Genomic DNA, 21,329 nt, shown 5'->3' on the forward strand with positions numbered 1-21,329 from the left:
GAAGGTGCAAATCCATTTTTTTTTAAGAAATCGATATTTTATTTAAAAATCATCTGTTTTTGCATGCCACTTAATAAGTCTGTGCCTTGCTTTTTTTTTCAAAAACTCAATTTCTGTTCTTATGCCCTTTATTGATATGTGTGTCTGCATGTGTGCATAAAATAGTTAGAAGTTTAACAAGTTAAATTTATGAGAACATTTAATAATCCAAAAGTTACTCAAGAAGTTTAATCAAAAGGGTTAAAAAAATTGTGCAAGTATTTATAATCTTGAAAAAGACTCTCCCCCCACCTCCCCTATTCTTTCAGTCATTGGAGGGAACGCTTCTTTTAAAAGCTTGGTGACACAATAGAGTTGTAAATCCACTAAAAACACAGTGTGCGCTTTAGGATCTTTGTCTTATCTTGCCTGCAAGTGTAATTGGTCCATTAATCTTGTAGAATTAAAGGCTGAGCATCCCTTGAAAAGCTATGCGGGGTCATCCCGAGTTAATACTGAGGTGGAAGATCACCCCAAAATCCCAGGGTTGTAAACTAAACTGGAAAGTTGAAAAGACACTCCCACGAAGATCAGGACAAACTCCTTCAATCTCGTTACACAAAGGTGCCCACGAAATGCCCTGGAGCTGAGCATGGCCAGAGAGAGTCTTTTCTGGATAACCTTGTGGTCCATAATTTCCCTGGATGGGATTAAAACTTTTGTTATTCTCCAGCCAGGATAGCTACAGGCAGTTATCAGTCTTATCCCCGTCATTGAGCCTGGAATTACAGCCGTAAGTCATTGCAGTTGTTAAACAGATCACCAAAGGACCAGACCCAATTTTGGTGACAGTTGTTAAGTAAACACTGCAGTGGTTAAGGTCATTAAGGAAACCCATTATCCAATGGGTGTCTCCTGCCAAAAACCAGAAATACCAGGAGTTGGCAAAAAAAGAGAGAAAAAGTTAAAAATTGTGGTCACGTGACCACGGGACCGCCATGAAATTTCAGGAATTCTGGGAGTTGAAGTCCACAGGTTGTAAAAGGGCCATAATTGCTCCCCTGACCTTCAGCCCATTTCTGAAAAGAAGGAAGTCATCTGCGCTTGGATGAAGTGCGGAAAACAGAACAAGAAAGGGAAGAAAAATGTTTGAGATGAATGGCTGGAGCACAAATCTCACTGGGCAGCTTCATGGAAGTGCTGAAGAGCAGAGCATGAGAGGGAATATTGGGAGAACCCTAAAATCAACTTGATCAGACATTCTGTGGATCATCACCCAACCTCTTCTGCAGGCAGCCCTTCTAGGGGAAATATTACAATTTTTATGATTGTAAACTGCCCAGAGTTACCTTGAAGTAAGACGGGCAGCCAATAGATTTTGCAAATAAATAAATAAATTGGCTGAATCCCACGTCCCTCCCTAAGACTTTTAGAATTGGTGGTATCAGAAGCTTCTGAGAAGTCTAAGCAGATTAGCGGGCCTCAAATTCCTCTTCCTAGATCATTCAGCAACCTTCATACACAACTAAGCCACAACCAGATCAAGATAATCTTAACGCTCAATCCTATGAGCTTCTCAAGTCACACGGGGATCACCCATCTTGCCCAAGAGAACAGGCTGATAACGATGTCAATCTAGGACTAATTTTTTTGACACTCCTCTGAGTGGTTCAACTGTTTGTATCTTTGGGGCAATTACTACCCCATCAACACAACTTTCTGGTCTACTGGGTGCAGTGGATTGACTCCCTGTGTTGACATTTGTCCCCAAAGGAGACAGACAGAATGACAATGCGGTGGCCAACCTTTGGGCTTGAGGGAGACCGTCCTTAGCTAGCTTTGTGTGTGAGAAAGAGACATAGAGGGTGTGCATCATCCATGCGGTGTTGTGTGATAATTCAGCAGAAGTGTTCCCACACCCTGCGAAGGGTGTGTGTCTGAGTTTTAGAGGAATGAGAGAGGTTGAGTTAAGGGCAAGACGTGTCTGTTCAGCAAAGTTGAGAGTGGGAGAAGACCAGGGGGTGAAATGGTACCAGTTCGGACCGGTTTGCCCGTGAGTGAATCGGTGTTTCCGACGATCAGCTGGGCAGGGATCAGCTGTGATGCACGATTTATATTAACTAGAATTGTTGGATTTCCTGCTTTCTAGCTAACCTAAATCGCGTGGCACAGCGGATTTCCTCCCCCCCTTCACCATTCTATCTTCGCAGACTTGGAAGGCTTCAAAATGTTCCTTTTTTTAGCGCTGTGGGAACGGCTCAGGCATGCATGTGCGTACAAAGCACGTGCTCGGTAGCAGACTCACCGAACCGGTAGCAGACTATACAAAGGATTACACCGCGGGAGAAGACCTGTCTGCAGACCACTCCGCCGAATGACTTTAAATGCACTCCCACGCGCAGAAGTTGTCTTCATGCAACCTGTTCAATCTGGTCACACAAGGATTCTCTGGCTTTGCTAGGTGGACTCAGCCGTAACACACCAAGCAGGCTAAAATTGCGCAACATGGTTAGCCACAAAAATATCCACTACCCTTTTGTGACCTTCCCAGCTGGCTTCCGATAAGCAAAGCCAATGGGGGAAGCCGGATTTGCTTAAGGAGCCATGGGAGCGCAGTGGTTAGAACGCAGTTTTGCAGGCAAACTCTGCCTACAGCCAGGAGTTTGATCCTTGACTCATCCTTCCATCCTTCTGAGGTTGATAAAATGAGGACCCAGATTGTTGGGGGCAATAGGCTGACTATTTAAACCGCTTAGAGAGGGCTGTAAAGCACTGAAGGGGTATATAAGTCTTACTGCTGTTCACTTAAGAAGTGTAGCGATGGTGCAGTGGTTACAATGCAGTTTTGCAGGCTAACTCTGCCTACAGCCAGGAGTTTGAACCTGACCGGCTCAAGGTTGACCCAGCCTTCCATCCTACCAAGGTTGATAAAATGAGGACCCAGATTGTTGGGGGCAAGAGGCTGACTCTGTAAACCGCTTAGAGAGGGCTGTAAAAGCACTATGAAGCGGTATATAAGTCCTATTGTTGTTCACTTAAGAAAAGCAGCGATTCACTTAAGAGCTGTGGTGGCGCAGTGGTTAGAATGCCGTATTGCATGCAAACTCTGCCTACAGTCTGAAGTTCCATTCTCACTGTCTAAAGGTTGACTCATCCTTCTGAGGTTGGTAAAACAAGGATCCAAGTTGTTGGGGGCGATATGGTGACTGTAAAATGTTTAGAGAGGGCTGTAAAGTGGTATATAAGCCTAAGTGCTATTGCTATTAACAACAGCGGCAAAAAAGGGTCACAAAATCAGACACAACTCGCTTAACAACTGCCTTGTTTAGGAACAGAAATTCTAGTCCCTATGGTGGTTGTAAGTCGAGGGCGATCTATAAGCTCTTCAAAATGAACCATTTCTTCTTTTTTTTCTGAGCTTTCCTCGAACGGAGACACGGCAATTCGTGTCTAAAAACCCCCGAGCAACTGGGCAACAAACTCGTCTCTTACTAACTAAATTTTGGCTGGCATTAAACGTACCCTACTTACAAATTTCCACTGAATCGAACACAACGCTATTCAAACTTTCACTTAATCGCAGCCTTCCTGGAATTGTGATAGCTGCTGGAATGAACAGATTTATTCTGGGGATATTTTATTAATCAAAGATCTGGAATGATTTTTCCGCTCTCTTTACCCCCTCTCCCCCCCACACATGGCCTCTTGGGTGGGGGTCTGCCTCATTCCCAAAGGATTATGGGAGAATGGCAAGTCCCCAGCCTCCTATTCCTCCCACCCCCACCCCTTGGGTGAAGGCTGTGTTGGAGAAATTGCCTCTTAATAATGCCATTGTTGGAACGAGAGCCGAGATGTTTTTTTTCCACTTTCCTGTGCCCCCTCCCCAAATCTTCTGAACCGCTTGCAAGTAAAATTAATGCGCATAAATGTATTTTGGTTCAGAAAAGGCCTCCTCCTAGTGCAACTCGGTTTACCGCCTTCAACCCTGGGGAGGGGGCTGCCCGCCTCTCCCTGGCTCCTACCCCCTTCTTCTTGGCCTTGCCGTGGGTCTGGAAAGCCAAGGGGATGAAAAGGGAGGGCTTCCTGCCCCCTCTCTGCCTCCTCCCCACAGTCCCATTATCAAGGCAGCAGCTTGGCTGGCCAGCTGTCAAGAGGCTAATCTGGCCTGGGGTGGAGGGAGTGACATGATCACGCTACATTGGGCCAGACAAAACAGCTGCTCCCGGGACTGCTCCGAATACTTCCTTTTGTCCCCTTTTTCTCCTACAGTCCTGGCACCCAGGGGTGTGTGTGTGTGTGTGTGTGTGAATGCACGGCTTCTCTTCGCTTGCAGGCGGCGGGAGATGGGGGGCCGGGAGGGGCTGGCAACTGTTGTCTTGGGCACATGCTGTGGAGGCTGGAGATTGTTCAAAAGCTTGGCCTCCCCTCTTGCAAGCGAAGGGAATTTGGGGGGTGGAGAAGAAAGGTTCCCTTTAAAAAAAAAACACCTCTTTTTTCTTGCTTTCAAACTGTGGCGTTGGAGAAGACTCCGAATAACAGTGTTGGATGGGACCTTGGAGGTCTTCTAGTCCAACCCCCTGCTCAAGCCTACCGTTCCAGACAAACGATTGTCCAATCTCTTCTTGTAAACCAGCAGCGATGGAGTGCACGCAACTTCTGAAGTCAATCCGTCCCACTGATTCTTCCTTTTAATTGTTGGTAATCATAAGTTTCCTTGTGAATAAACTTTCCAGGAATAAGGGAGGCGAGAGAAAGGAAGAGAACAGAATTACCGAGTTGGAAAGGATCTTGGAGGTCTTCTAGTCCAACCTTCTGATTAAGGAGGGGACCCTATTCCATTCCAGACAAATGGTTGTCCAATCTCTTCTTAAAAGCCTCCAGTGATGGGGTACCCACAACTTCTGCAGGCAAGCCCTTCCACTAGTTAATTGTTCTCACTGCCAGGAAATTTCTCCTTAGTTCTAGGTTGCTCCTCTCCTTGATTAATTTCCATCCATTGTTTCTTGTCTTGCCTTCTGGTGCTTTGAAAAATAGGATGAGACACCTCCCCACTTCTTTTGTGGCATCTCCTCAAGTATTGGAAGACTGCTATCATGTATCCCCTAGTCCTTCTTTTCATTAGACTAGCCATGCCCAATTCCTGCAACCGAGATCTAGAGTCTGTTACCTAACTCTGAACTGGGGAAGGATCCCTGCCATCTTGCCTTTGACCGCTTGACCCCTTTCCCTGGGTAGTTGGTGCCTTCAAGGCCAGGGGTCTCCAACCTTGGCAACTTGGCAAAGCTGGCTGAGGAATTCTGGGCGCTGGGAGTCCACAGGTCTTCAATTTGCCAAGGTTGGAGACCCCCGGCCTTGAGGGCACCTGCTCTAGCCGTCCTCTTTTGGTGACCGACAGATGCAGCTTTTGTGGAAGGGCAGAGAAATTGAGTCTCCGGTGAGTCTTCTTCTGTCATTTGCTCCGTTGACAAAATGAAAAGAGGGGGGGAAAAAGACAGAAGATATTGCAGAAGCAACCTCGGATGAGGTGTCGCAGATCTGATCAACTGCGGTGACGGTTTGGCCGGTGTTTCCCATGTGTCTGCCATTAACCGCAGGGGTACCAAAAAAACACGGTCTGAATTGAGAAGAGATATGTGTGTGTGTGTGTTTCTGCATTTCCTGTTTCATGGGAGTGAGCCTATGCGTAAACTTGAGTGGTATCTCTCAATCCACCACGGCCATTCTCAGGCTTTATTTAAAATTTGGGCACCCACCTACAAACACCTACACAGTTCTATGCTGCATCAAAAGAGGGACAGAATCAAGATCACGCGAAGTGTTAATACCACTTTATAATGCCTTGGTAAGACCACACTTGGAATGCTGCATCCAGTTTTGGTCGCCACGATGTGGAAAACGTGGAGACTTTAGAAAGAGTGCAGAGAAGAGCAACAAAGACGATTAGGGGACTGGAGGCTAAAACATATGAAGAACGGTTGCAGGAACTGGGTATGTCTAGTTTAATAGAAAGAAGGACTAGGGGAGACATGATAGCAGTCTTCCAATATCTCAGGGGTTGCCACAAAGAAGAGGGAGTCAAACTATTCTCCAAGGCACCTGAGGGTAGGACAAGAAGCAATGGGTGGAAACTAATCAAGGAGAGAAGCAACTTAGAACGGAGGAGAAATTTCCTGACAGTTAGAACAATTAATCAGTGGAACAACTGGCCTCCAGAAGTTGTGAATGCTCCAACAATGGAAATTTCTAAGATGTTGAATAACCATTTGTCTGAAATGGTACATAGGGTTTCCTGCCTAAGCAGGGGGTTAGACTAGAAGACCTCCAAGGTCCCTTCCAACTGCTGTTCCATTCCATACTAATTTAGAAACAAGGGTTTTGATGGACAGGTAGTCCTTGACTTACAACCATTCACTTAAGGACCATTTGAAGCTACAACGGCAGTGAAAAAAGTAACTTATAAGACTGTTTCTCGCACTTATGGTCATTGCGGGTCATGTGATCAGAATTTGGGAGCTTGGCAACCTATGCTTTTCTCCATAGTGAGGGGAGGAATATCCAGGATGGGTTGACCTTACCCTCTTGTTGATTGGACTGAATCAGATAAGCTCTTGGGATACGCCCCTTGTCCACCAGGCACCGCCCAGTTATCGACTCAGTCCCTCAACTGGACGGTTTGCCATCCTGGATCTCCGATAAATTTGAAGAAATTAAAGAAAGCGAAAAAAATCAATTGTCTCCCTACCACAGCAGCCGCACACAAGCTGGAAGCTCCCTGAGCTGCGAAGGGATTGCCAAAAGCCCCCCCGGGGGCGGCATGCTGCCCAGGCCTCTGAGTGAGACAAGCATCACTCAAAAAGGAAATCTGCCGGGCAAGCAGGAGACAAAACCTTCCAAAGGCAAGCTCTGCCGCGTAGGCACCAGCGGCGCCAAAGCGCTCAGCCGCTCCCCACAGGGTTGAGCGGCGAGCCACGGCTTCCTCAAGCGTTGCGAATCGGATCACTGGCAAGCGAGGGCGGCGCCAGATCCCTGCCCAGAAGGTGAGCCTCGCCGCAAGAACTCTGCCGGAGGCCGGAGCGCTCTGCTGCTCCCCGCTGGGTTGAGCAGCGAACTGCCGTTTCCCAAACGCCACGGAGCACCCGCGCCTTTGTCCAAGTGGCCCACCTCATTGGAGGGGGCCCACGGGCAGAGCCAAGGCTCTAGCGGTGCCAGAAAGCAGGAAAACCGGCAGCAGAGGCGCACGGCAGCTCCTCGGAGCACAAGCCGCCAGCACAGGAAATTTAAAAGAGACGCCCTTTGTCTCCTGGCATGGACGCCATCTTGAAGCCGGGAGGAGCCACGTGTTCCAAGATGGCGGCACCCAGCGGCAATGTGGAGACCGGCAGGACTCAAGTACCTGCAGCAACAGCCAGCAGCCCCACCAGAGGGGCAGAGGATCAACCAAAGTTAGTGACCACCCCAGAGGCTGCCCAGAAAGGATGGGGGATCAAAGGCTAGAGACAAGAAGAAGCACTTTTCCCCCAGGGCGGAGCTGGAGGCAGAGGGTGGTCACAAGCCTTCCAAGCCATCTAAGTATGAAAGGCGAAGGCACAGGAAGCTGGAGCAGCTCTACAAAAAGGCAAGTGGCCTTAAGTCCATTCCAGAAGGGGAAGGCCCCTGGAATCCCTGCAACAGGCGGGACTACAGGGGAGGCACCCACATTGCAGGCAAGGATCCCTATTGACACATCAGGTCTTTGGGGTCTTCCTTAGGGGTGGCAATCCCCCCCACATACGGCTTCCCTGGGATCAGCCCTGCCCGCAAGGCTGCCACCTCTGGTTTTCCCCCCCATACAGGTGGGCATGGGTTCCAGCCAGCAGCCCACCACAGGGGTCCCCAATTTTCAAGGCATAATGATGCGGGCTTTCCAGCATTGCACGACAGCGGCATTTCAGCAGCCACAAATGAAACCTCAGGTGGCATCCTCTCCTAGGATGCCAGAGGGGCTGGAAACCCAGGGGGAAGACAGCTCTAGTTCCTCAGCCTCATCACAAGAGGACAGTGACCTGGATTGTGAGGAGGAGGAAGTTAGGGAGGATAAATTATCCGTAGACGAAGGCTGGTTGTTCCAGCCTTCATTGTATAAGTCGCTCCTGTTCAAGGCAAAAGCAGCCGCCAAGCTCGGAAACAGAGCGGCAGAAGCATCACCTCAGCACCAGGGGTTTTCTGCAGAAACCATCTTTGATGAGCAGGGCATTGAGACCGACACAGTGCCAACTCCCAAGGCCTTTCTTGAGTCAGTCAAGCGTCAATGGGATGCCCCCACAGCGGGGCTCACGCTCACATCCACAGACAAGACCTTCAGTGTGGACCAGGACATGGCCGGGGTGCTATCTCAACCCTCCATTGATGCACCAGTATTGGCACTACATACACCCCCCCCCCTACTCTGCCAGGGGAACCAGAGGAGGCCCTGAAGTTGGAGGACAGAAAGGCGGACCTCACCCACCAAAGGGGGCATCAAGCAGCCGCCTGGGCGGTGAAGACAGCAACCACCGCCTCCTTCCTCAACAGGTCGTCCCTACTCTGGCTGCAGGAACTGCAGCAACATATCCCCATTACCGAGATCAGAGCGCACCAAGACATCAACAAACTGGTGGCGGCCATCCAATTTTCGGCGGATGCCACCTTGTCTGCAGCCAGGCTTGCCTCCAGATCAGACAATTCTGGTCCCTACTCCCAAGCCATAAGTCGAGGACTATTTATTCAGGCTTGTTCCTGTATTTTTTGAACAACAACAAAATTGAGGCAAAAGTTGGAAAATAGATTCAGCAGTTCTGTCAATTTGTTTATGAAATTACTCAGCAATAGCAATAGCAATAGCAGTAGACTTATATACCGCTTCATAGGCCTTTCAGGCCTCTCTAAGTGGTTTACAGAGAGTCAGCATATTGCCCCCAACAATCTGGGTCCTCATTTTACCCACCTCGGAAGGATGGAAGGCTGAGTCAACCCTGAGCCGGTGAGATTTGAACCGCTGACCTGCTGATCTAGCAGTAGCCTGCAGTGCTGCATTTAACCACTGCGCCACCTTGGCTCTTTTTAGACTCAGACATTCCAATCAGTATTCTTGGACCCTTTTAAAACTTCTACGTCATAGAGAAATGTTTCTCCGTCATAGCAACTTGAAGACCTGTGGACTCCCAACTCCCAGAATTCCCCAGCCAACTTGCTGGGGAATTCTGGGAGTTGAAGTCCTCAAGTCTTATGGCTGAGAAACACTGTATAGGTAGTCCTTGACTTATGACCACAATTGAGCCCGGAGTTTGTGTTGCCAAGTGAGGAGTTTGTTAAGCGGCTCATGCCCCCATTTTGCGACTTTTCTTGCCACCGTTGTTAAGTGAATCCACGGTTGTTAAATTAGTCACACGGTTGTTAAGTGAATCTGGCTTCCCCATTGATTTTGCTTGTCGGAAGGTTGCAAAAGGATCATGTGATGCTGGAACACTGACGGTCATAAATGTGAACCAGTTATTAAGCATCTGAATGTAAATCTTGTGACCATGGGAATGCGCTACTACAATTGTAAGTGTGAAATGTCATAAGTCACTTTTTCCAGGGCCGTTGTAACTTTGGTCATTAAATGAACGGTTGCAAGTTGAGGACTGTGTGTATTTCAGCCTGTTCTACTTGTCACTAAGTTTATGGGGGGTGGAGGGCGTGGAGCTGTGTTTGGCTCAATAAAATTTCCTTCCTAACTTTTCCTGGGATTATTCTAACACCGACTTTCTCACAGTGAGCAGCTTTTAAGATAATGTGGACTTCAGTTCTGGGAGTTGAAGTCCACATATCTTAAAGTTGCAAAGGTTGAAAATCTTTGTGCTAGCAGATAACTTTTTTATAGTCAGGTCCTTAACAGGGAATTGTTCCCGGATTATTTTTCATGCTCCTTTCCCTGTAATTTGCCTTGTAATTTGTTCAGGATGAACGCCGATACAATTGAAGAAGTAGGCAATAAATGATTTCAAATAACTGTTTTGTCTTCCATAACCCTCTCATTGCAATCCTTTGGGTTAATATCTCCTTCTGACTGTGGCTTGGTTTTTCAAATCTCGAACTCGGATCTCGAACTGTGACTTGATTTTCAAATTGTGAGCACGCTTTAAGCCCTCTTGCCTTCCATTCACTGCTCACTCCAATATTTTTTTAACAATTGTTTCATTAGTTTCTGTTGTAGTGTACAAAGAAAATACAAAAGCAAAAAGTAGGAAAAATAGGGAAAGGAAAAGTGAGGAAAAGAAGGGGGAAAGAAAGAGAAAAGAGCATTGATTTCCAACTCCGTTTGGTGCAGAGGTGGGTTCCTACCAGTTCGCACCTATTCGGTAGAACCGGTTCGTCAAATCTACCAAACCGGTTAGAAGAGGTTCCACCAGTGGACCCGGAAAGCAGGCCACACCTACAGAAGAGGTTCCAAAAAATTTTGAAACCCACCACTGGTCCTTGGATATGATTATTCTACACATTATCATGCTCATATTTATAAAACTCAGTGCCTCTGTGAAAGGTAAGGATGACTACTGCGTTTGTGGGGCAATCAGAACATTGCGTGTGTTGAAGTTATTTTAACACAAACCAAAGATGCCTTTTAAAAAACAAGTTTACATCATATTCTCATGCATGCTAGTGCTGTGTGTGAGGTCATTTAAGGTGGTTCTGACAAGTGTCGTCAGCATCTTCATATCCGGTCACATGGGCGGCAAGCCACTCCCATCCGGTCACATGGGCAGCAAGCCACTCCCACAAAGGAGGCCACGCCCACATAGTAGTTTCGAACAATTTTTGAAACCCACCACTGGTTTGGTGCAGTAGAATAAGGCGTTAACATCAAACCTCAACATTTTACGTAATAGTTTAAACCAGGCCGTTTCTATAACAGCAAATCTAATTGGTAAAACCGGAAGTCAAGGTTTCGTTTTGCACCTCAAGCACAAAGTCCAGCGGTGGTTTCCAGGTAGAAAAATAAAATATTTCACTGCTTCACCACTTCTGACTTTGGATCTTTCCTGCTTTTTGAAGACATTTCAGAACAGGAGAAGCTTCTTGGATGAGAAGCGAAACGTCTTCAAGGAAAACAAGCAGGAAAGTCCAGTTGCCTTTTGAAAAAAGCACCTTTGGGACAAAATCAAATTGTGTAGGATAATTCTTTCAATATTCTGCAGCCCCCCCCCCTCTTACGACCAAAAAGGGACTGGAAAATTCATCATTAAGCATTGTAGACGTTAAGCGAGGCATCCTGGGATTATTCCCTGATTTCACAACTTTTTTTTTTTTTGCCATGTTGTTAAGCAAGACATGGGACTTGCAGGCTTCCCTGTTACCTTAGCGTGTCCGAAACTGGCTGGGAAAGTGGAAAACGATGATCGTGGCCATTGTAAATGCACAAGCGCCCGAATCATGATCCTATGACCTTGGAGACGTGACAGTCACAAGTACGAGGACTGATCACGAGTCCCTTTTCATGGCTGTTGTAACTTTGAATTGTTGCTAAACAAAGTTTCAAGTTGAGGACTAGCTGTGTATATCTCTCCTAGGGAAGAATCAGAAAGAGGCAGTCCCTATTTCTGAAAATCCAATGTTTCTTGGCATTTATTCAGAGTAGAGCGTCCCGTAGATTGGGGGCTGCTATGCCGGGGTCCTCCCCTTCGTTGCCGGGCTCCCTGGAGGACCAGCGGCCTAGTTTTCTGTCACCACCAAGCGATCCAGCATCCGAAAGGAAGCACTTGTGGGGAATAGCAGCTGCTGTGGGAGCTGACAGGCTGAGTGGCAGGAAGTGGGCAGGAAGCCATAGAACCGGCTGCTTTTTTAAAAAAAACTTGTTTTTTTTCAATGGCTCCTTTTCCCTTCTTATTTTGCTCCACTGGGAAAGATGCAAGAGATGGCTCTTCTCTTTCTCTAGCCCAACAGTTGAAGGCTTTTTGGATCAGGTGTAATGTTTAGTTAGTGTCTCTTACCTCTCTAGTGGAGGGACGCGGTGGCTCAGTGGCTAAAATGCTGAGCTTGTCGATCAGAAAGATCGGCAGTTCAGGGGTTCGAATCCTTAGCGCCGCATAACGGAGTGAGCTCCCATTATTTGTCCCAGCTTCTGCCAACCTAGCAGTTCGAAAGCACGTAAAAAGGCAAGTAGAAAAATAGGAACCACCTTTGGTGGGAAGGTAATAGTGTTCCAGGCTCCTTCAGCGTTTAGTCATGCTGGCCACATGACCACGGAATCGTCTTTGGACAGCGCTGGCTCTTCGGCTTTGAAACAGAGATGAGCACCGACCCCTAGAGTCAGGAACGACTAGCACATATGTGCGAGAGGAACCTTTACCTTACCTCTCTAGTGGTGAAGAAAGGGGCTTGATGGGTCTCTGGCATGGTTGCAGATTTAACTCTGAAAGTCAGGGCCTGTAAACCCCTAAACCAGCGTTTCTTAACCTTGGTGACTTGAAGACCTGTGGACTTCAACTCCCAGAATTCCCCAGCCAGTATAGCTTGAACTATGGCAATCTGAAGTCCTGTGGACTTCAACTTCCAGAATGCTATGCTAAGCCAGCTGGGGAATTCTGGGAGTTGAAGTCCACAGGTCTTCTAGTTGCCAAAGTTAAGAAAGACTGCTCTAGGCCAGCATTCCTCCATCTCAGCAACTTTAAGATGTATGGACTTCAACTCCCAGAATTCCCCAGCCAGCAAACCAGCCCTGAATATAAAAGGACAAATTCCTATTTTAAAGTTGCTGAGATCGGCAAATGTTACACTTAAGACCTTGTCTCTGAGTTGGCCAAAGGTGCAGAATCCAAGGAAGCATTTGTCACGCTTGGAAAATCGAAAGGGAAAAAAGCCAATCTGCACAGCAGAAGCAGCATTTATTTGGTGGCCTGCACGTAGCACCAACTTTTTGCACCGACAACAACAGTCTGCTTAATTTTGCATTTTATGGAAGCAACAGACATTTGCTTAGCTTGAACGCCTCGCCTCTCTCGGACTGTTAGAGATCCTTGCTCTGCTTTGGGGTGGCTTCAGAGAACTGTTAACAGCTGCTCCATTGCATCTTGATAATAATAACAACTAGGCGGTAAACCTGGCAGGTGCCTACTATTGAGCATTACGCTTTCTCAGAGCTGTTTGAAATGCACACACAGAGTCTTCGCCAGATGGTTACGGTTTTTTATGATTTATCTGTTGGTCTGTTGGTGAAGATTCCTTTAGTTTATAACATGCTAAAGTAGGGGTCATCAACCGTAAACACTCAAGAGCCACAAAGGTCCTAACCGGAAGCCCCCCATTCAATTCTGGAGCCAACTGGAAGTCCGGTTCCACCACCATAGAGTCTCCTCCTAGTGCAGCGTCCTTTTATCGACTGGAAGTCTGGTTTCCCCACCATAGAGTCTCCTCCTAGCGCGGTGTCCTTTTATCGACTGGAAGTCTGGTTTTCCCACCATAGAGTCTCCCCCTAGCGTGGCATCCCTTTTCCTTTGCTAACCGGAAGTCCAGTTCCACCATCATAGAGTCTTCTCCTAGTGTGCCATTCTTTTATTGATTGGAAGTCTGGTTTCCCCACCATAGAGTCTCCTCCTTGCATGGCATCCTTTTTCCTTTGCTAACCGGAAGTCCGGTTCCACCATCATAGAGTCTCCTCCTAGTGTGCCGTCCTTTTACTGACTGGAAGTCTGGTTTCCCCACCATTATCTCCTTCTAGTGTGGCGTCCTTTTTCCTTTTACTGACCGGTGACAGGGAGCCGCAGCAGAAGGATGAAAGAGCCACATGTGGCTCCAGAGCCGCAAGTTGCTGACCCCTGCGCTAAAGAGATCATTTCTAAGGATGTTCCATCCAATTCCACTACATGAAGTCCTCAACTTACGACAGTTCATTTAGTGATGGTTTTAGTGGCACTGAAAAAAAGGGACACACAACCAGCTGTGGGATTCTGGGAATTGAAGTTACAGAGGCCTTAAAAATTGCCAAGGTTGGAGAGCCCTGGTCTAAAGATTTCCTTTGGAACCAAGCAGGGTGGATTCGATTTTAATCACGTTGATTAAAATCACGATTTAAACGACTGGTAAAAAGACTTGATTTAAATCAACCATTTAAATCATCCTTTTTAAAGAGTAGCTGTCATCTCTGTCCTGCAGTGGCTCCTTCTCTGTAGACTCACCGATGGTCCCATTCCCTGTAATGGGACGGCTGGTGGTGCAGCAGTGACACAGCAAGGTGAGGGGCGTGGCAGGCAGCAGGTGAGTGGATGCCCGCTAACAGGCGCTGCCATGATGGACCTGAAAGGACTTGTGCTCTTTAAATGTAAGGGCTCATTCTTGCTGGTACTTAGAATCCTTAATATTATTATTATTATTTGCAAACAAAACACATGTTTCCCATTTAGTTTGCAGAGCTTGGATTCATTGAATGAGTTTACCAAAAATGTAAAGATTGCAGAATATGCAGCCTCATGCTACATACCGTATTTTCGGAGTATAAGACGCACCTTTCTCCCCCCCCCAAAAAAGAGCGTGGAAATGTTGGTGCGTCTTATACACCAAATACAGCCATTTTTGTCCTCCCGAAGCTCCACCCCTGCATCCCATTTTTGTGGAAAATGGGCAAAAAACGGGCCATTTTTTGCAAAAATGAGGGTGTTTTTCTCTTCCCCCAACCCCCCAGAAGCACTCTGCAGGCTTCAGCAGGAAAGGGAAAAATGCCCCTATTTCGGTAAAAAGTGGGGGCTGTTTTTGCCTTACCCCAGCCCTGCTGAAGCTTGCAGAGTGCTCCTGGGGGATCGGGGAGGACAAAACCCTTTTTTTCTTACCTCTTCGAAATCTTGGTGCGTCTTATACACCAGTGCGTCTTATACTCCAAAAAATATGGTAACTAAACTATTTCACGCTGAATAAACTAAATTATTAATGTATCTTAAGTAGAAAACTACCTTTAGATAGAGTTTTACTCCAAAATCATTTTATTTAAATGAACTTGATTTTAAAAAAATTAAAAATCTGACTTTTTAAAACTTTTAATCGATTTTTATCCACCCCGGAACCAAGTGTCTTCTTCCCAAAATACTTGGCAATAAAAACAAAATTGTATCTTGGTGCAGGCTGGACGGATTGAAACACTGATATCAGCAACAAGAGTCATGTTGCCCTGGCCCTTTGCCAGTTTGGTAGCAAATTGTTCAAAAAAGCTACACTGAATCCCTTCCTTTTTCCTAAAGAAGATAGAAGAGGAGGAAAGGAGAGCTGGGGTGGGAGGTTTTAGGGGGCTTGTCTTTTGTTCCCCCCAAATGGGGAAGAGGACAGAAAACGGAACTATGTGCTGTGCTTGACTTTGGTTTCATTATTATTTCAATTTTTATTTTTTAAAAAAGGGAGGTTGGCAGGCTGAATGGGAGAACACCAGCTTCCGGTGTTCCATCAGCTTTCTGCCATCCAATCCTAGTGAGTAGGAGGGGTGAGTATCTGCCCGTTCTTGTTTTACTCGGCTGCTACTCGACTGCTCGTTCCTGGTTGCAACTAGAGAACTCTTCCATTGAGCTGGTATTTGGCTTTTCGTGACTTGGTTCTTTGTTTAATGGCAGCTGTCTTCCAACTATCTTCATGTTTCATATATGTCTCTTTCCTTCATTTCTACACACAACACTCAGTATTCTTCTTGGGGAAAGTCTGGGCATCCAGATTTTCAGTGTGCTTAAGTGTGTTGGCAAAAGAAAAGGGTGCCCCCTCCATATGCAGGCTAGCCCACTTTCCATATTTACAGGTAGTCCTTGACTCACGGTGACAATTGAGCCCAACATTTCTGTTGTCAAGCGAGACAGTTGTTAAATGAGTTTTGTCCTATTTTACAACCTTTCTTGCCACCGTTGTTAAGAGGATCACGGCAGTTCTTAAGTTAATGACAGAGTTGTTCTGTAAATCTGGCTTTGCGTGTCAGGAGATTGCAAAAGGGGGGTTGCATTGACCCCGGACCACCGCAACCGTTATAAATATGAGTCAGTTGCCAAGCGTCTGAATTTTGATCCCGTGACCATGGGGATGCTGCAACGGTGGTTATGTGTGAAAAAGGGTCATAAGTCACTTTTTTTCAGTGCCGTTGCAACTTAAAATGGTCACTAAACAAACATTGGGATGAATAAAGGCATACATTCAATTTCGCAGCTACTAAGATTGTTGGCCGAGCAGGTCCCAAAATAGCCAGGGAAATGTTTGAAGCCTGGGAAACAGACCCATTGTTAGTCAACAGGCGTGCTGATTTACCACTCGCTTACCAGGCATGTAGGAGCTGAGGACCTGGCAGCACAAGGCACACATTTTGATAGAGAGAAGTTCCCTGAGGATGGGCTCTAGCACGAGTCCGAAAGTTCGGAAGACTAAGCCTCTGGTCCTGGTGACCGACCCAGATCAAATGCTGCTCTAAATGAACTGTTATAAGTCGAGGACTGACTGTCTTTTTAGTTCAACTGTTTCTTTACTACACCCCACGCAAGCAGACTGAAGCTGCTTATCGTTAACGGGGACAAGAAAAACGCAGCAAACATATAATAATGGAAAACATACTTTGTGAAAAGGTTGGCAGGGGGCAGGGAAACCAAAATTGAAATGGGACCGTTTCAGCCAACTTCCACGCAGGAAATAGGTTTGGCCATTCATTCCAGATGATATCACTCTAGGAATTGCATGTGTACGTTAAGAAAGCAAAGGGAATAGATATTCTGGCCTTCGACTCGCTTTCCCCATTGGGTGTCCTGATTGGGAGGGGGGGAAGCATGGGAATTGTAGTCCCACACATCTGGAGGTCATCACGCTGGAACAGATTACCGCAAGACTTTAGCATAGCAATACATTTTTATTTGCGGGGGGGGGAGAATCGAACCGCGTGGAATGCTCCGGAATATAGGAGCATGCCAATGTTTTTTCTGCAGGTTTAATGCACTCAATAGCCCTTCGAATGGGTGGGTGTGCAAACAGATACTAAAACCCAGAAATGGACACGGCAATCTTGTTTTATTACATGGGAAAAACCAGATTAGATCCTGGAGGCTAGGTAAATAAATGTTCCAACACGCCGCGGATTGAAGAGAAATGGAAAGGACGTATTGCAGATGTTGGGAGCCACGTAGGTGTGCTTGTGCGTGGCTTTCCTCCCACAAAGCTAACCGTGGCAGTCTCCGTTTCTCCTTTTCTTAGGCCAAGAGAAAACTGGATCTGGAAGGAACCACCCAGCAGCGCATCCCGGAATTCCGGACACCGAAAGGCAAAGGAACCGCGCTCTCACACATCCCCAGTCCCAAAAGTAAGAGGCCATTGGATAAAGAAAGCCAAATGGGAACGAAAGGGTGCATTGGCAGAGTCTAGAGTCGCTGTCTTTTAAGTTTTAGCCTTTTAAGTTTCTAGTCCACGTTTCTAGAAAAGTGAGAAATCTGCTTCGGTATCAAGTTTTTTATTCAGCACGATCTGCTTAAGCTCCATTTTTTATTATTATTATTTTAAATCATAAAGTGTTTGGATTTTGTCCACAAGAGCAGAACTTTATATTGAGCAAATCCATTTTCCAGTAAAGGAAGCTGTATTGTTTTTCCTTCTGACACACTTCTGGGAATAATGTTATATCCTAAAGAAACATTACATAACATTATCTCAGGAGCCTAAATCTAATCCAGGGATCTCCAACCTTGGCAATTTGAGGACTTGTGGACTTCAACTCCCAAAATTCCTCAGCACACTTGGCAATTTAAGATCTGTGGACTTCAACTCCCAGAGTTCTCCAGTCAAAATAGCTTGAACCATGATGATCTGAAGCTGGCTGAGGAATTCTGGGAGTTGAAGTCCACAAGTCTTAAAGTTGCCAAGGTTGGAGACCCATGAATTCTAATCTGGATTTCATAACAAGGATGGCTGCACTGAAGCTCTTTTGGCCACTAGAGGGCGATAGAACACCATCTTTTAGCCTAGGTGCTGAAACCATTCAGAATTTCAGAAACTTCTTTTTCCATCTCTTCTACAAGTTTTATTTTAAAAATAAACAAAAATATTTTATTATTTATTTTATTATTTATTTTTCTGCAATTTCGCCATACCTGGTCAAGATGATCATCCTGCCAGGAATGGGGGTTGCATTCTAGCACATTTTGTTTTTTAAAATATTTTTATCATACAGTTTTCTTCATTTTACATCAGTTTCAGCTTTGTGACAGCAATATACTGGTTATATCCACAACTGTTTACAGTATACATATTATTATGCCATCTAGTTGCAACCGTTTATGTCTTGTTTATATAGTATCGTGTTTGTACCTATTATTTCCATATTTCTAACATAAATCTCTATATATTTATCATTCTGAATATTCTATTTTACATTTTTATACCATCCTACTATAATATTGCTTACGGTAAATATTCTATCAGTATACTTATACTTATTTCTAATTTCTAGTTTGTTAATTGTCTTTCATCCTTAATTTTCTAATCTTTGCATCTGTTACCTAACCAATTATGCCATACATCTCCAAATTAAATAATATTCTATTTCTCCTTTGTCTTTAATTTCTGTTGTCAGCCTGTCCATCTAAGCGCAATCTAATATTTTCCGTATTACTATTTCTTCTGTGGATATATTTCAATTTTTCCAATTTTGAGCATACATAATTCTAGCACACTTTGAAGGCATTGAAATGAGGAAGACAGTTTCAGCAAAAATTCAAGCATAAACTTAAATTTGCAGGAAATTTAATGCACGGGAGGCAAGGGCACCTCCCAGAATAACTTGAGTTCATTTGTAGCAATAGCAGTTAGACTTATATACCGCTTCATAGGGCTTTCAGCCCTCTCTAAGCGGTTTACAGAGTCAGCATATCGCCCCCACAGTCTGGGTCCTCATTTCACCCACCTCGGAAGGATGGAAGGCTGAGTCAACCTTGAGCCGGTGAGATTAGAACCGCTGAACTGCAGATAACAGTCAGCTGAAGTGGCCTGCAGTACTGCACCCTAACCACTGCACCACCTCGGCATGTACATGGCCATGTGGATGTTTGGGAAGCGCTCTGAGCCTTTCTGAGCAAAAAAAAAAACAGCTGTCCACTGTATAATGACTTCCATAATTTTTCAAAATTTCGGACAATAGCTCGTGTGTCATTGAGGGATAGCAACCTGCGCATTCAAGATAGATACTTTTAGTTGAGGTTCTCCAGGGAGAACAATATCTAATTGGAGTCACAGTCAATGTAATTGTACGTGGGAAAGACCTTGGAAGGCTGAGCTAAGAGATGCTGCCAAGGGAATGGTTAGATAAGAGACATATAGCCCACATCTGGATAGTGGGCAAGGAAAGAGACTCTACCTAGTTTCTTGGACAGCAAAAGAGGGGTGTGGAATGGCACTTTCAGATTTGCAGGATTGATGTTACTCCCAGGTAAATCAGATAGGAATCAAATTTCGGTATTCACGCAGCTTCTCCTTGCTGGGAGATTCTTGAGAGATCCAGCCACCGGAGTGTGTAGATCGTTTACCCATGACAAAGCCACTTCGTCTGGGGTGCACTCCATGGAGGCTAGTCTTCATTGCACCCCGTCAAACCAGGGGTACTGATTGCTACTTTATTATAAAACTGAATTGATGGAATCTTGGGAACCTGGAATTACAATTCATCTTATCCCACCCTGTCTGCATTGCAACCTGAGAAACTACGAAGGGTCTCCCCTGAGCCTCTTGCCCCACCTGCCATCCAGCTGTGGGCTATGCGGTCTCTTATCTCATTGTTCCCTTGGCCGTGTCTCTTTGCCGCTTTGTCTTTCCCGTATACCGGTGATGGCTAACCTTTTTGTCGTCACGTGCTAAAAGCGTGCCCATATGCGACACCCACCCACCCCGCATGCCTCGCCCGCATGCATGTGTGCCCCCGCGCATGTGCACATGCCCCCCCCCTGTGATCCCCCCGTTTTGGGCTTAGCAGGCCTCCCTGCAGCCTCCTGGAACAAAAGCAGGCTGCAATCACCATCACCACCATGTTCCTCCTGGCCCCCATGCATGCACGTGTGACCCCCCTGTTCCCTTCCCACATGCGCCCCACCTCCCCGCACATGCACAGCAGACCTGAAAATCAGCTGGCTGGCAGGAGGTGCATGCGCGGTGTTGTGCTGGGGCGAACGGCTCACATGCCCGCAGAGAGGGCTGTGCGTGCCCCCTGTGGCACACATGCCTTGGGTTCGCCATCACTGCCATATGCGATCGGAATGGTTCGGAAGTGGGGATGTCCCAAAGAATTTTTAACCCACATTGCTATGATTGCACCACATGGATTTTCTTTGTCTTCCAGCCCCCAAGTCCCCTGGAGAGAAAACCCGTTACGACACGTCTCTTGGCTTGCTGACCAAGAAGTTCATCCACTTGCTGAGTGAATCGGAAGACGGGGTTCTGGACTTGAATCGGGCTGCTGAGGTGCTGGAGGTGCAGAAGAGACGCATCTATGATATCACCAACGTCCTGGAAGGGATTCAGCTCATCCGCAAGAAATCCAAGAACAATATCCAGTGGATGTAAGTTGGTTGGAAAGATTTCAGGGGCGGAGAGGCCTGGAGAGAACGGCCAATCTAGATTGGGTTGGATATCATGAGCCAATGTGGAAAAGGAGCATCGTTGTTGTTAGTCACAAAGTCATATCTGACCCATCGCGACCCCATGGACAACATTCCTCCAGGCCTTCCTGTCCTCTAGCATCCTCTGGTGTCCATTTAATCTCACACCTACTGCTTCGGTGACTCCAACCAGCCACCTCATTCTCTGTTGTCCCTGTCTTCTTTTGCCCTCAATTGTTCCCAGCATCAGGCTCTTCTCCAGGGAGTCCACTGGAGAAGGAAATGGTAACCCACTCCAGTATTTTTGCCATGAAAACGCCATGGACAGTACAAAAGGAACATCATTAGTTTGCTGTAAGTCACCCTTCTCCAACTACTAGAAGATCTCCAGATGGGGAAAGCTTCAGTTCCCAAAATTCTAGCCTTACCATAGGAAAAGATTTGAGTTCCAGACATCTGGAGTATAACCAGGCTGGGAAAAACCGCTGGTTATCCAGCCTGTGCTTGAAAGAATTATATCTGGCAGGTATTTCTTTAACTTGATTTCTTCATTAGAGAGAACGGTAGTCCTCGACCATTAATTTAGGGCTGTTTGAAGTTCTGACAGAGCTGAACAAATGGTGGAGGTTTTGGAGGTCTGGGCTATCCCAGCATCCCCATGCTCACATGATTGCGATCTGAGTCCTTGGCAATCGGTTTGCACATAGCAATTGCAGCATCCTATGTTCATAGGATCTGTTTGCAACTTCCCTACCAGCTTCCAACGAGCAA

At 46.3% G+C, this 21,329-nt stretch overlaps 1 protein-coding gene across 1 annotated transcript in view; it reads left to right on the forward strand.

Moving 5' to 3' along the window:
* Positions 1 to 21,329, forward strand: part of E2F2 (E2F transcription factor 2) — a 49,302-nt gene that overhangs the window by 20,455 nt on the left and 7,518 nt on the right. Inside the window, exons 2-4 of the mRNA XM_087728036.1 lie at positions 7,812 to 8,372; positions 17,173 to 17,278; positions 20,300 to 20,519. Of these exons, the coding sequence (XP_087584162.1) occupies positions 7,812 to 8,372; positions 17,173 to 17,278; positions 20,300 to 20,519 (887 nt within the window). The remainder of the gene's footprint in view (positions 1 to 7,811; positions 8,373 to 17,172; positions 17,279 to 20,299; positions 20,520 to 21,329) is intronic.

Source organism: Thamnophis sirtalis, unplaced genomic scaffold (genome assembly GCF_051295495.1).
Source record: "Thamnophis sirtalis isolate CommonGarterSnake01/CBP01778 unplaced genomic scaffold, rThaSir2_p1.2 scaffold_13, whole genome shotgun sequence".
Classification (NCBI taxonomy): Eukaryota; Metazoa; Chordata; class Lepidosauria; order Squamata; family Natricidae; genus Thamnophis; species Thamnophis sirtalis.